The 12,801-nt window shown below is 46.6% G+C and overlaps 1 protein-coding gene across 3 annotated transcripts in view; it reads left to right on the forward strand.

Moving 5' to 3' along the window:
* LOC128409199 (adhesion G-protein coupled receptor G4-like) overlaps window positions 1–11,043 on the forward strand; it is a 41,410-nt gene extending 30,367 nt beyond the window's left edge. For 2 of the 3 annotated variants that reach the window (XM_053379441.1, XM_053379443.1), the window contains exons 15-23: window positions 408–453; window positions 1,941–2,044; window positions 3,125–3,237; window positions 4,030–4,298; window positions 5,776–5,872; window positions 6,546–6,835; window positions 8,343–8,441; window positions 9,760–9,903; window positions 10,900–11,043. In XM_053379441.1, the coding sequence (XP_053235416.1) occupies window positions 408–453; window positions 1,941–2,044; window positions 3,125–3,237; window positions 4,030–4,298; window positions 5,776–5,872; window positions 6,546–6,835; window positions 8,343–8,441; window positions 9,760–9,903; window positions 10,900–11,027 (1,290 nt within the window). In that variant the 3' untranslated portion in view covers window positions 11,028–11,043. The remainder of the gene's footprint in view (window positions 1–407; window positions 454–1,940; window positions 2,045–3,124; window positions 3,238–4,029; window positions 4,299–5,775; window positions 5,873–6,545; window positions 6,836–8,342; window positions 8,442–9,759; window positions 9,904–10,899) is intronic. The other variant, XM_053379444.1, reaches the window with a different exon arrangement.
* The last annotated feature ends 1,758 nt before the right edge of the window (window positions 11,044–12,801 follow it).

Raw genomic sequence — 12,801 nt, forward strand, 5'->3', positions numbered from 1 at the left:
ACTGACAACAACCAAGTTAAAATCTGAATTATTTGTCCTGCAGAAGAATGCTATCATTCTAATTTTTGGGGGGCTGCTTGGCTAGAGGTACCGATACTGATTTTGGAGGCTGAACTTGCTTGGGGACTGGTAGTACCTGGCTGGCTTTATTTCATGTGTGCATCCACCTTCGGCTTATTATCTTCATAACAGCTAACAACATAAATAGCTATCTGCCTCTTAACCAATTGGTCTGTCTGTTTTCAATTGCAGTGGGGGGGGAGCGGCTGCCCACTTTGCCAGCCCCCAGCAACGGCCCTGCTGGGGCGATGGTGCAAGTGCCCACAGAGAGGTCTCCGAGTGCCCACTCTGCCACATGTGCCATAGGTTCGCCACCACTGTCCTAAGCCTTTCCTTTTGCTTTTCAGGGCAATGAGTCTGTGCACTGTGTATTTTGGAACTTTAAGAAGAACGGTGAGTATGAAGGATATAACTAGCTCGGCACTGGGCCAGAACAAAGGTCCATCTAGTCCGTGGCATCCCTGGGAAGCCCACAGAGAGCACTTGAAGGCAAACAGGCCTTCCCTGCTGTTGCTTCCCAGCGCTATGCAAACAGGGCATCATTGCATTGGTATCTTCTCCTCCAGGGGGTCTCCTTTTAATCCAGAGTCTGCCCGTCTTGTCCTCTCCAGCAGAAGCCAGCTGTGTCAAATGCAGCTGCCTTAACTTTAACTACTACTGCAATGCGCTCTACATGGGGCTACCTTTGAAGGTGACCCGGAAACTACAACTAATCCAGAATGCGGCAGCTAGACTGGTGACTGGGAGTGGCCGCCGAGACCACATAACACCGGTCTTGAAAGACCTACATTGGCAAAAGGCGAAAGATCTGAAGAGAAACCAGAGTTCCAGACTTTTAAAAACAACCCCTTTTAAAAATAGCAATATAACGTGAATTTTACTATCTAACGAGGCCATTGATCCATAAAATGAAAGCGATAAACCAGGCTTCCTCAACCTCGGCCCTCCAGATCAGTCAGTAGCTGGACTGGGTTCCACACAGTCACAAAAACAAAACAAAAAATAGCCACAAAACAAAAACACAAAATAAATAGCAAAAACAGACAGACCTCAGCGTAACACTCAAAACGGAAGTGTGGCACTCAAATCGGAAGCGTAACACTCAAAATGGAGCATGTTCAGCTTCCAAAAAAAGTTCGCAAACCGGAACACTTACTTCTGGGTTTGCAGTGTTTGGGTTCCAAGTTGTTTGAGAAACAAGGTGTTTGAGAACCAAGATACCACTGTAATAATAAGCAGTTAAGTTCTGATTTATGGTTTTAGCTGTTGCCCATGAGAGCATTTAACACTTCACCAGCTGTACACAGACAGCAAATCATCACTTATTTAAAACCGGGATGGAGGGCGAAATGTTAGGTTTGCTCCAAAGCGAGTCACTTCAGAATGACCCTCTTTCGTTAAACCCAGAACAAATGTAGTATTTAGGTCAAGACTTCTAGGCAAAAATGCAGCAAATTCAAAGTTAGCCGAGAATTGCATGATTTGAAGGAGCAGCTTGAGGGGAGCTGTAACTGAAATAATATTTTGATGCATTCAAATGTGCGTCTGTACTTCAAAGTTCCAGTGCAACAGCTCCAGGCAGCAGAGAATTATGCCTCTGTTTAAATGGGATGCAGCCAAGTAAAGCACAACTTTCAAGGTTTCTTTCTCCCACGAGTTTACCAACACCACTCTTAAGTGGGCGATCTGAGAAGTGCATGGTGGGAGCATCTGAAGCTTAGCGCCTCTCCGCTCCTCCCTGTGATGGTTGCAGCTAAGCCCCAAGTTAGCAGGAGTCTCTGCAGAGAGTCACACATCCCCCGTGTTCTGTTGGGAAAGATCTATAAATGGTGAGGGACGAGTAACTGCAGATGAAATATCTTCTCTTCCCTGCTGCGCAGATAACCAAGGAGGCTGGGATACATCAGGGTGTGAGGTGCAGCGCACAAACGCAAATTACACAATCTGCAACTGCAGCCACCTGACCCATTTTGGAGTCTTGCTGGTAAGCTTTTGTCACTGTTTTGTCAGAACCAATTGCCCCATGTGGTTCCTGCAAAGGACACGGCGGAATGTCTCTTTTCGTTCAGTTCTATAGTTGTTATTCAGTGCTTCCCCCCCCTAAAAAAATGTTTAGGGGTACTCTCATTTTGGCTCAAGAAAATCACCATTTTATAGTTCCAATCGGGGAAAATAAATACAGCAAATGGACAAAAGTACAAAGATTCGCCAAATGTTTAGGGGCATGTGTACCACTGCGTCCCCCCAGAAAAAAGCACCGGTTGTATTTCTTTTTAAATCCTATCTTCAACATCAGAAAAGAAGGCTGGGGTTCAGTTGCGGATTCAATACCTTTGGCCTGGTAGAGTTGGTATAGTGGCTAAAAAATGTGCCCCCCTGCCCATGCCCCTCAAGTGAAATCCCACCCCACAGCCATGATGTCATTGTATCATTTTGAAGCAACAAACTAGTATTAGTTGTAATAGTTCGAGATCTTTACGTTTATATCTGCTGGTTCAAACAGCAGATTTTGGGAAACAATTTCAACCAGGAAAATGGCACAGGGCGAAAGGATTAAACCTTCTCCCGTAGTGCCTTGGGCCTGATCCAAATCACTCACTTGTGTACACACACACACACACACACACACACACACACTGGTGAAATGCCAGAACTTGTGATACTACTTCTGGAGGTTACATTTCTGGAATTTGCAAAATTGCGTGGAAAATTTGCTCCTGAGGGTTTTGCAAACTGTTTTCGTACACATACAATCTATCACTTACAGGCATTACACAATTTGCAGTAAAGAAGCATGAGTTGCGAGGTTTCAGAACGCAGGAACAAGGATGAGCTGAAGAAAGAATTGGTTCACCCTGAGCCTTAAGGTCCCATGTGAATCTTTCCTTTCACTCCAAATTTCACAGAATACTTTTGGGGGGGGGAGTGGGGCAGGGGAATCATGATCCAAAGAAGCCAAAAAATTCACACCTCAGTCAGCAATGCCCAAACAGATATCATTTTGGGTCTGTTTCCTCACCAACTCTTCCAATGAGAGGCTATTGACTTCCACCCTGGTTTCTAGGACGTATACCGGACGGGATGTGAGGATAAGATTTTAACATTGGTCTCCCACGTGGGATGTGGCTTTTCCTCCATCTTCCTCGGCTTGGCTCTAGTGGTGTACCTTTCCATCGAGTAAGTAGGACCCACCTGCCATTTTCTATACTACAGCAACATTTATTTACTTAGATTTTATATAGCTACATAAGCCTGGTTTGTCGTTCGCCATCCTTGCAGCAAGCGGCGTGGGGTTCTTGCCACGCAGGAGGGGCAGGCTTTGGCAATACGGTGCCCTGAGCAAGGACAAAATTTGCCACCTCCCTCCCCAAATTTCTTATTTTCACAATAATTCATTTTGGTAAAGGTAAAGGGACCCCTGACCATTAGGTCCAGTCGTGGCCGACTCTGGGGTTGCGGCGCTCATCTCACTTTACTGGCCAAGGGAGCTGGCGTACAGCTTCCGGGTCATGTGGCCAGCATGACTAAGCCACTTCTGGCGAACCAGAGCAGCGCACGGAAATGCCGTTTACCTTCCCACCGGAGCGGTACCTACCGGTATTTATCTACTTGCACTTTGACGTGCTTTCGAACTGCTAGGTTGGCAGGAGCAGGGACCGAGCAATGGGAGCTCAACCCATCGTGGGGATTCGAACCGCCGACCTTCTGATCGGCAAGTCCTAGGCTCTGTGGTTTAACCCACAGCGCCACCCGTGTCCATTCATTTTGGTACCATTGCTTTTTTTTATGGAGCTTATCTCAGCAGGTATAAATATAGGTCTGTTGTTGTTGTTTGGCTCCACTCCCCTGGTGTCTGCGATGCCCTAACTCCGGGGCTGCATCCTGCTCTAGACCCTTCACACGGGGGACTTAAAGGGGCTGCGTCTTGGGCACAGGGGGTGAACGAGCCCTTCACCTCTTTCGTTCCAGCAAGCTCCGTGGGGACGACCCATCCAGAATCCTCGTCCACCTCTGCTCTGCGCTGCTGATGCTCAACCTCACCTTCCTGCTGGACTCCTGGCTGGCCTCTTTCCAGGTGCGCAGCCTCTGCATCGCCGTGTCCGTGGCTCTCCACTACTTCCTGCTGGCTGCCTTCACCTGGATGGGCCTGGAAGCCGTCCACATGTACTCTGCGCTGGTCAGGGTCTTCAACACTTACGTCCCGCATTACATGCTCAAGGTTTCCCTGGCTGGCTGGGGTAAGTGCAGGGCAGGGGGGGCACTTCCCATCTTAGGGCCATATTACTTCACAGGGAATCTTCTGGGGGCCATATACCAGCAGTGGGCCGAGGGGGGATATGTGATTTCCCCCTTGGTGCAGGAGGTGGCATTAAGACCCTGCAGAGGGCAGAGGGGCGTCCCATCTGTCTCTCCGCCTCTCTACCCGATTTTCACTCTCTCTTTCTCTCTGTGTGTGTTTCTCTCTCTGTCTCTCTGTCTGTCCTTCTATCTGTTTTGTCTCTCTTTGTCTCCATCAATACAGTGGTACCTTTGTTATCAAACTTAATCCGTTCCGGAAGTCCGTTCCAAAACCAAAGCGTTCCGAAACCAAGGCGTGCTTTCCCATAGAAAGTATTGCAAAACGGATTAATCCATTTTAAAAATAACCCCTTTTTAAAACAGCAATTGAACATGAATTTTACTATCTAACGAGACCATTGATCCGTAAAATAAAAGCGATAAACAATGTACTACCGCCAGACAATCAATCAATCAGTAGCTGGACTGGGTTCCACACAGTCACAAAAACAAAACAAAAAAGAGCAGGAGCAGCAGAGAACTATCTCTGAAAGGCCAGCTAGAATCATAGAGTTGCAGTGCAGCAATCGCGGCTGAATCACTTGCCTCCTGAACTTCCCAAAAGGGACTGGATATATTTGTGGGAGAAATGTCTGTCCGTGTCTCTTGGTCGCGATGGCACACTAGTTCCTGGGGAGCGGCTGTGGCGGGGGCCGCTGCTTTCTGCAAGTCCTGCTTGGGGTGGGATTTCCATTGGGACGTTTAGCCGGCCTGGGGGTGGGGAGACAGCTCTTGATCCAGAGGCTCTAAATGGCAAGGGCAGGGAAAGGGAGCTCACTCCCTAGCAAAATCCCTCACTGCCTCTTCTGTTTCAAAGCATGTTCAATCACGGCCTAAACTGAGGCCCAGTGCCAAGGGCCTTCTGGCAGTTCCCTCACTGCGAGAAGCCAAGTTACAGGGAACCAGGCAGAGGGCCTTCTCGGTAGTGGCACCCGCCCTGTGGAACACCCTCCCTTCAGATGTCAAAGAGAACAACAACTACCAGACTTTTATTAGACATCTGAAGGCAACCCTGTTCAGGGAAGCTTTTAATGTTTGATGCATTACTGTATTTTAATATTTTGTTGGAAGCCGCCCAGAGTGGCTAGGGAAGCCCAGCCAGATGGGCGGGGTATAAATAATAAATTATTATTGTTATTCAACGTATTCTCAGAGCCAACAGCATTGTGTTTATTTCAGTGGACTCTCCCAAGTGAAATGTCATAAGCTGAATTAAATTCTTGCCATGTGCCTCTGCTGTCACCCATCCCCGCACTCCCCTGGTGATACAGGTCTTCTTGAGGACTCTCGTCTTCCTCAGACGGGTCACAATTGCATCCATGCTGGTCTTTTCCCTTTCCGGCTAACCCATTCTTCTTTCTCCCCCTTTGCCATTAGGAATTCCTGCGGTCATCGTTTCCACGGTTCTCATTATAAGCAGAGACTTCTATGGGGTTTTAAGCGACCCCCTAAGCAGCAGTCCAGTCACACCTTTGTAAGTCTCTATGCTTTGATTCTCCTCAGATCAGCAGGAAGGAGGTCATACCTATATCCCCTTCCTTCCCCCCCCCCTTTTTGGATTTTTTTTGGGGGGGAGGAGAATTCAACCTTCCTTGCTTTTCGGTACACCAAGCTGTTCACTCCCTTCCATCTGATGGGTCAATTTATGGTCCTGGCCTTTCTCAAGGAGATTCCTCTGTCTGTTTAGCTGCGTGCATAAAATGCCCAAACATCCGAAGCTTACAATTCCTTTAGCGCTTTGCAAATCATATATATTAAGATCATGTAGGATTTGTAACCAGGAAGCCTGGCCTACTGCATAACCCACTCTAGAACTTATTCTGCAATTACCAACTTAAAATTCAAGTTTGTTTATTGAGGATTGTATCCAGCCTTAGTCAGTTTTTGTTGTCTTAAGCGCCTTCCTTTTCAACAAGGCTTTTAAGTTGAGTCTGCTTCTGCCCTGGGATTGGTTTTAAGATGTGTTTATTGTCTTATCATTTGTTTGGGGGAAAGGACAGGATATGAATTTAACTAACCACCACTGATGGGTGTCTCATTGAAAAGCCTCAAGAGAGACTTCCAGCTATCATGAGCCCATCTGAAAGAAATGGCCCTGCCGGCAGCCTTAACAGCGTCTCTCTCCCTCCTCGCCTTGTCTGCTACAGTTGCTGGATCCGTGATGACCTTGTGTTTTACATCTCTGTGCTGGCCTATTTCTGCTTGGTGTTCCTGATGAACACCATCATGTTCATCGCGGTCCTTCTGCAGATTCACACCATGAAAACGAAGAGTCCTGGCCGAGTCAGCAGCTGGAACCACAGCTTCCTCCACAGCTTGAAGCGAGTGGCCAGCTTAATGGTCCTGCTCAGCTTAACGTGGGGTTTTGCCTTTTTCTCGCTGGGGTCCATGCAGACATTGTTCTCCTACCTCTTTGCCATTTGCAACACCTTCCAAGGTAAGCGTTCGCACACAGGTGGCTGGGCTTCAGAAGAGGGACCAGAGGAGCCTGCTGAGTCAGGCCAGAGGCCCATCTAGTCTGTCCTCTTGTTCTCACAGTGGCCGTTTATGGGATGTCCATTATGGGAAACCTGCAAGCCAGACATGAGTCCAAGAGGAGCTCTATTTCCCCTCCTGCAGTTCTACCTCTACCTCTCTTTTAAATCAGAACCAGTGAGGGCAGTGAAGGTCCTGTGTGAGTGCCTGGAGGCGGCTGGAGGATGCAAAACTCACTTGGGACCTCATTGCTCAGTCCAGCTAGCACAGCACTGTCCACACCAGCTGTTTTCAAGCCTTTGTGGGCCACTGACCCTTGGTTCCACAAATTCATCCCAGTGGCCTCTGTGCAACCCTATAAAAAGCAGTATCCTCCCCTCCATGCTTTTTAGCATCTACATGAAGCCGCTGGGAGAGATCATCAGGGGGTTTGGGCTGGGTGTTCATCAGTATGCGGATGATACCCAGCTCTACCTCTCTTTCAAATCAGAACCAGTGAAGGTGGTGAAGGTCCTGTGTGAGTGTCTGGAGGCAGTTGGAGGATGGATGGTAGCTAATGGATTGAGGTTGAATCCTGACAAGACAGAAGTACTGTTTTTGGGGGACAGGGGGCGGGCTGGTGTGGAGGACTCCCTGGTCCTGAATAGGGTAACTGTGTCCCTGAAGGACCAGGTGTGCAGCCTGGGAGTCATTTTGGACTCACAGCTGTCCATGGAGGCGCAAGTCAATTCTGTGTCCAGGGCAGCTGTCTACCAGGTCCATCTGGTACGCAGGCTGAGACCCTAACTGCAACTAATCCAGAATGCGGCAGCTAGACTGGTGACTGGGAGCGGCCGCCGATACCATATAACACTGGTCCTGAAAAAGGCCTGCATTGGCTCCCAATGCGTTTCCAAGCACAATTCAAAATGTTGGTGCTGACATTTAAAGCCCCAAACGGCTTCTGTCCAGTAGACCTGAAGGAGCATCTCCACCCCCATTGTTCAGGCCTTCTGGCAGTTCCCTCCCTACAAGAAGCGAAGTTACAGGGAACCAAGCAGAGGGCCTTCTCGGTAGCGGCACCTGCCCTGTGGAACACCCTCCCATCAGATGTCAAAGAAATAAACAACTATCTTACTTTTAAAAGACAGCTGAAGGCAGCCCTGTTTAGGGAAGTTTTGAATGTTTAATGCTGTATTGTGTTTTTAATATTCGGTTGGAAGCCTCCCAGAGTGGCTGGGGAAACCCAGCCAGATGGGTGAAGTATAAATAAATTATTAGTAGTAGTAGTAGCAGTAGTAATTCAGCCACTAAAACTCAGAAGCATTACGGCCACCTTGCTCTCTGCTGGCAGCAAAATCTCTTGGTCTGACTCTGACCCATTCTGTAGTTGAAGAGATGATGGCAAAATGGTGGCCAGAGGAGTGGGGAGGGGGGTATAATCTAATGAATGTTTTTCCTGCTCCCCGCCCCCTGACTCCTTCCTCTAGGATTCTTCATTTTCGTGTTCCACTGTCTCATGAAGGAGAACGTGAGGAAACAATGCCGAGTGCATTTCTGCTTGGGAAAGTTCCGGCTCAGCTGTTCTGGTATGACATTCTCATATATATAAAACCAACCCTTGGGTATGGGCTGACATTGTTCTCTGTGGCTGCTTTTGCACTTGTTGTCATCTGAGCTGCCCCCTGCCTGTACTGGAGGGACTGGGATGAAGCAGCCCAGCCATTGCCTTGCCCAGTAAGAGGCCATTATAGCACAGGGAGTGAGGGAACTGAACCCCCTACGAAAGTCCTCAGATACAATCCACCAATCCTGTATGCTATGATATGTGTTAACGGTAAAGGTAAAGGTACCCCTGACCGTTAGGTCCAGTCGCGGTCAACTCTGGGGTTGTGCACTCACCTCACTCTGGGGTTGTGCGCTCACCGGTGTTTGTCCACAGACAGCTTGCAGGTCATGTGGCCAGCATGACTAACCCGCTTCTGGCGAACCAGAGCAGCGCACGGAAACGCCATAACCTTCCCGCCGGAGCGGTACCTATTTATCTACTTGCACTTTGACGTGCTTTCAAACTGCTAGGTTGGCAGGAGCTGGGACCGAGCAACGGGAGCTCACCCCATCGTCGCGGGGATTCAAACCACCGACCTTCTGATCGGCAAGCCCTAGGCTCAGTGGTTTAGACCACAGCGCCACCCGCGTCCCTTATGATATGTGTTAGGATTATTATTTATTATATTTTAAAATGAACATCGCATTTTTAAATCTTTTTTAAAAAATAGATTTAAGTGTGACCAACAACAAAGGCTCAAAATACCAAATGATTTAAAACAATGCAACAAAAATTAAAATGAGTTATTTAAAAAGCCCAAGAACCTCATATACAGGGCTTTAAATAGAGTGAAACAGCAGTTAAAGGGAAAACAAAGCAACAACAAGCCTTTAAAAAAATCTATTTAAGTTAAGCGGAGGCACAGGTTCTGTCTCTGTGTCTCTGTGTGATGGTTCTGTTTTTTTAGGGCTTTATAAATTCCAAGTATGACCAGTCCTTGTCCCGGGGGGATTCCATTCTCATACAGACACAGCTAAACAACAGAGGAGGCAGCGGCAGATGAGAAGGAGGTGAAGGAAGCTATGGAAAGAATATCTGACGGCTTTAATTCCACGTTCTTTGGCTTAGTTTACAATAAGGCATGGGGAACTAGTGGGATGACCCCAAAGGCTTCTGGGAAAAGCCGAGTTTTGAAGAAAGACCTAAAGTAATCTAGACTAGAGAAGAGGTCGTGCGGAGGCATTCTGGGAGGCAGTTCTAGGCATAAATGGCAGCAAATAAAAAATGGATTTCAGGGGGGGCAGGAGACCGTTTATGCTTTCATACCCTCCAAAACCTGTCCTCCTATGCTGTTTCAGATTGTAGCAGCTCTGCCGCAACTCTGGGGTATCACCATCACTCGCAGAGGACGTCACCCCATTCTCTGAAGTCGCAGAGCTCTTGTACCACCAGCTCCATATCGAATGGTTCAGGAAGCTTACCAGGGACTGCTCCTGAGACTGGTGAGTAGGAACTATATATACCCAGATAGCTGGATAGATAGATAGTGCTATGTACTGAAGTTCTCACACTGGGCCAGCAGGGGGAATACTGCAGATAGTTTTCCCTCAGGTCCACATATGCAAATAAGGGATTGAAAGTGACGTTCAGTGATTGGATAGTTACAGAAAATGGTTACTGTTGCGTTCTAGTAGAGCTCTATATAAGCAGGCTGGCTAAACCCTTCAGTTCAGTTCTGTTCTGGCTTGTGAATAAATAAGAGCTGTTTGAAGAATCGCTGTGTCGTCTGATATGTTCACCCACAACTTAACAGATAGATGATAGATTGATAGATGATAGATAGATAGATAGATAGATAGATAGATGATAGATAGATGATAGATAGATAGATAGATTAGATAGATAGATAGATAGATAGATAGATAGATAGATAGATGATAGATAGATAGGATCGTAGGCCACAGGCTACCAGTGCTGCAGAACGAGATGGGAAGTGGGCGGTAGAGTCTGGAACTGGCACTATGGAGGATGGCATCTCAAGGTGAGGGGGTTTAGTGCACCCTGTTTTTGAGTGCTTTTTCTGAGAAGACTCCCCCAAAGTAGAAAGCTAGCACAAAAGGTCATAAAGTTCTCATTCCCCCACCTGCCACGATGGCTGCTTTGATACTTTTTTTGAAATATCAGATTCTTTCAGAAATTTATCTCCCTCTTATTTTATTTTTTTATGCGTTTCCTTGTCTGGTGCCGGAAGCAGACCCTCCCTAGCCTGTCTCTTGAGCAAATCTGGCACTGGCTTGCGAGGTGGGTGGGTTTGTGGGTGAAGCATCTTCCTTTCTTTAAAAAAAAAAAAAATGTTCCTAATAGTTTCCTAGGTTTTGCAGAACATCTTGAAAACGCAGAAAGAAAAATCGTATTTCCAGCTTCAGCTTTCCTGGATTATTTTCAAATGGCGTGAATCATTGGAGGGGTGGTTGACTCCCTCTGTATTTATTTCCTAGATGAAGTTTTGCACAGCACCCGCCACGCATCCTTTACTCACCAGAAGGTCAGGCTTCCTCACGTGAGGAGAATGTCACCAATGGATGCAGAGCTTCACTGCACTCAGAAAACGAGTTTTTTGCCTTGAGGGCCTGTCTGGTTCTTCCTGGGTTTCTGGCTGCCCAGTCTGCTCTTTACAGTCGTGACAAATCAACGGTCGGCTGAAGATCTTCTTTCAGCCGCTCCTTCCACCCTTCTCAAAGTATTCTGAGCCAATTCAATGAGTTAGTTTCAGTTAAGGATTTAGAAAAGCCTAGCAGTTGAGCAGGCAAGCTCTCAACCTATGCCCCATGAAGACGAACACTTGGACAGACCAGTGGTTGCAAACCTAAATGAAAATTAAGTGAAGGATTAACATCGGAATCGTTTATTGACCAATTAAGAAGTGCAATGTGATATTAGATGATTAGCCCTCCGCAAAATTCAGAGCATGGGAAGTCACCCAGAGATATATAATTTGGCAATATATTCGGCTTTTTTATTGTATTGTAATTTGGAATGTTATAATGTGTTTCTTATTGGATTATTAAATCGGAAAACTCAATAAAATATAATATATAAGCAAGTAAAGAAGAAGTCTGACCTCTAATCCTGACCCTAATCCTAAATTCTCCTCTGAGGAGGTGGAGCTTGAGACAGCCACCTATTTTTTAAAAAAATATTTTTTATTAAGGATTTTCTTGTTTTACAGAAGTGTAGTGCCTCGTATTTTTTCTTCTTCTTCCATGTAACATTTTTACAAATCCGTTTCATTTGTTGAGGCATTAGGGGGAGAAGAAAAAAGAAAGGGGGGGTGGAGAGAGGGAAGATGGATGGGGGTGGGGTCGGGTGGCGGTGTTTCTATTATGTTTAATGTATGTAGAGTTTGGTGTCAGCGTTGCTTGTGTTGTTCACTTGTGTTCCTTTGGTGGTGAGAGAGGTTGGGGTTGGCCTAGGGTGTGATTGTTTGCTTGTGATTGGCTGTGGTGATCTTTGTTTTTGTGTGTGAGTGAGGTGTGTGTGTGTTTTGGATCAGGTTAGCCATATTGATTTGTATGCTGTTGGTGGATTATTGTCATCTGTTTGTCCCCGTGTCAGTTTCAGTTTATTAGTTAATTTTTCTAGTAGGGCTGTTTCCCATACTATTTGGTACCATTGGTCCATGCTTACTCCTGACAGGTCTCTCCAGTGTCTGGTTATGGTGTTTCTGGCTGCTGAGAGCAGGTGGGTTATGAGTTCTTTGTGGTGTAAATGGGCATTGTTGTCTTGGAAGATGTTTAGTAGGGCCAATTCTGGGGTGATGTCTATTACTTGCTTAGTTATTTTACATATTTCTTGTATGGCTGTTGTCCAGAATAGTTGAATTTTGGGACACTCCCACCACATGTGGAGGTATGTGCCTGTGGAGGTGCACCCTCTCCAGCATTTTGGTGAGGTTCCTGGGTGTATTAGCGCTAGTTTCCTTGGTGTTAGGTACCACCTGTAGGTGAGTTTCAGTGTGAGTTCTTTTCTTTTCGTTGATATGGATTTAAAGGGGGGTTTAGACCACATTCTGGTCCATTGAGTGGGGTTAATCTCATAGCCTATGTCATTCTCCCATTGTTTTTTCATTGCGTCTAGGGGATTTGCGGGGTTTTGGAGTAGTATTTTGTATATTGCGGATACCGTCCCTTTACCGTTTCCCTTTGTTGTTAGGAGGAGGTTTTCGAAGGTTGTCAGGGGCCTAGTTGCTGCTGATTTTACTGTTGGGTTGTTTAAGAGGGCATGTAGTTGGTGTTGTGTTAACCAGGTCATTTGGGTGTCTTCTAGTTTGTCTTGTATTTCTTGTGTTGACAAGGGTTTGTTATTTTTAAAAAAGTCTATTAGGCGATATAAGCCTTTGG

Source organism: Podarcis raffonei, chromosome 2 (assembly GCF_027172205.1).
Source record: "Podarcis raffonei isolate rPodRaf1 chromosome 2, rPodRaf1.pri, whole genome shotgun sequence".
Lineage (NCBI taxonomy): Eukaryota > Metazoa > Chordata > Lepidosauria > Squamata > Lacertidae > Podarcis > Podarcis raffonei.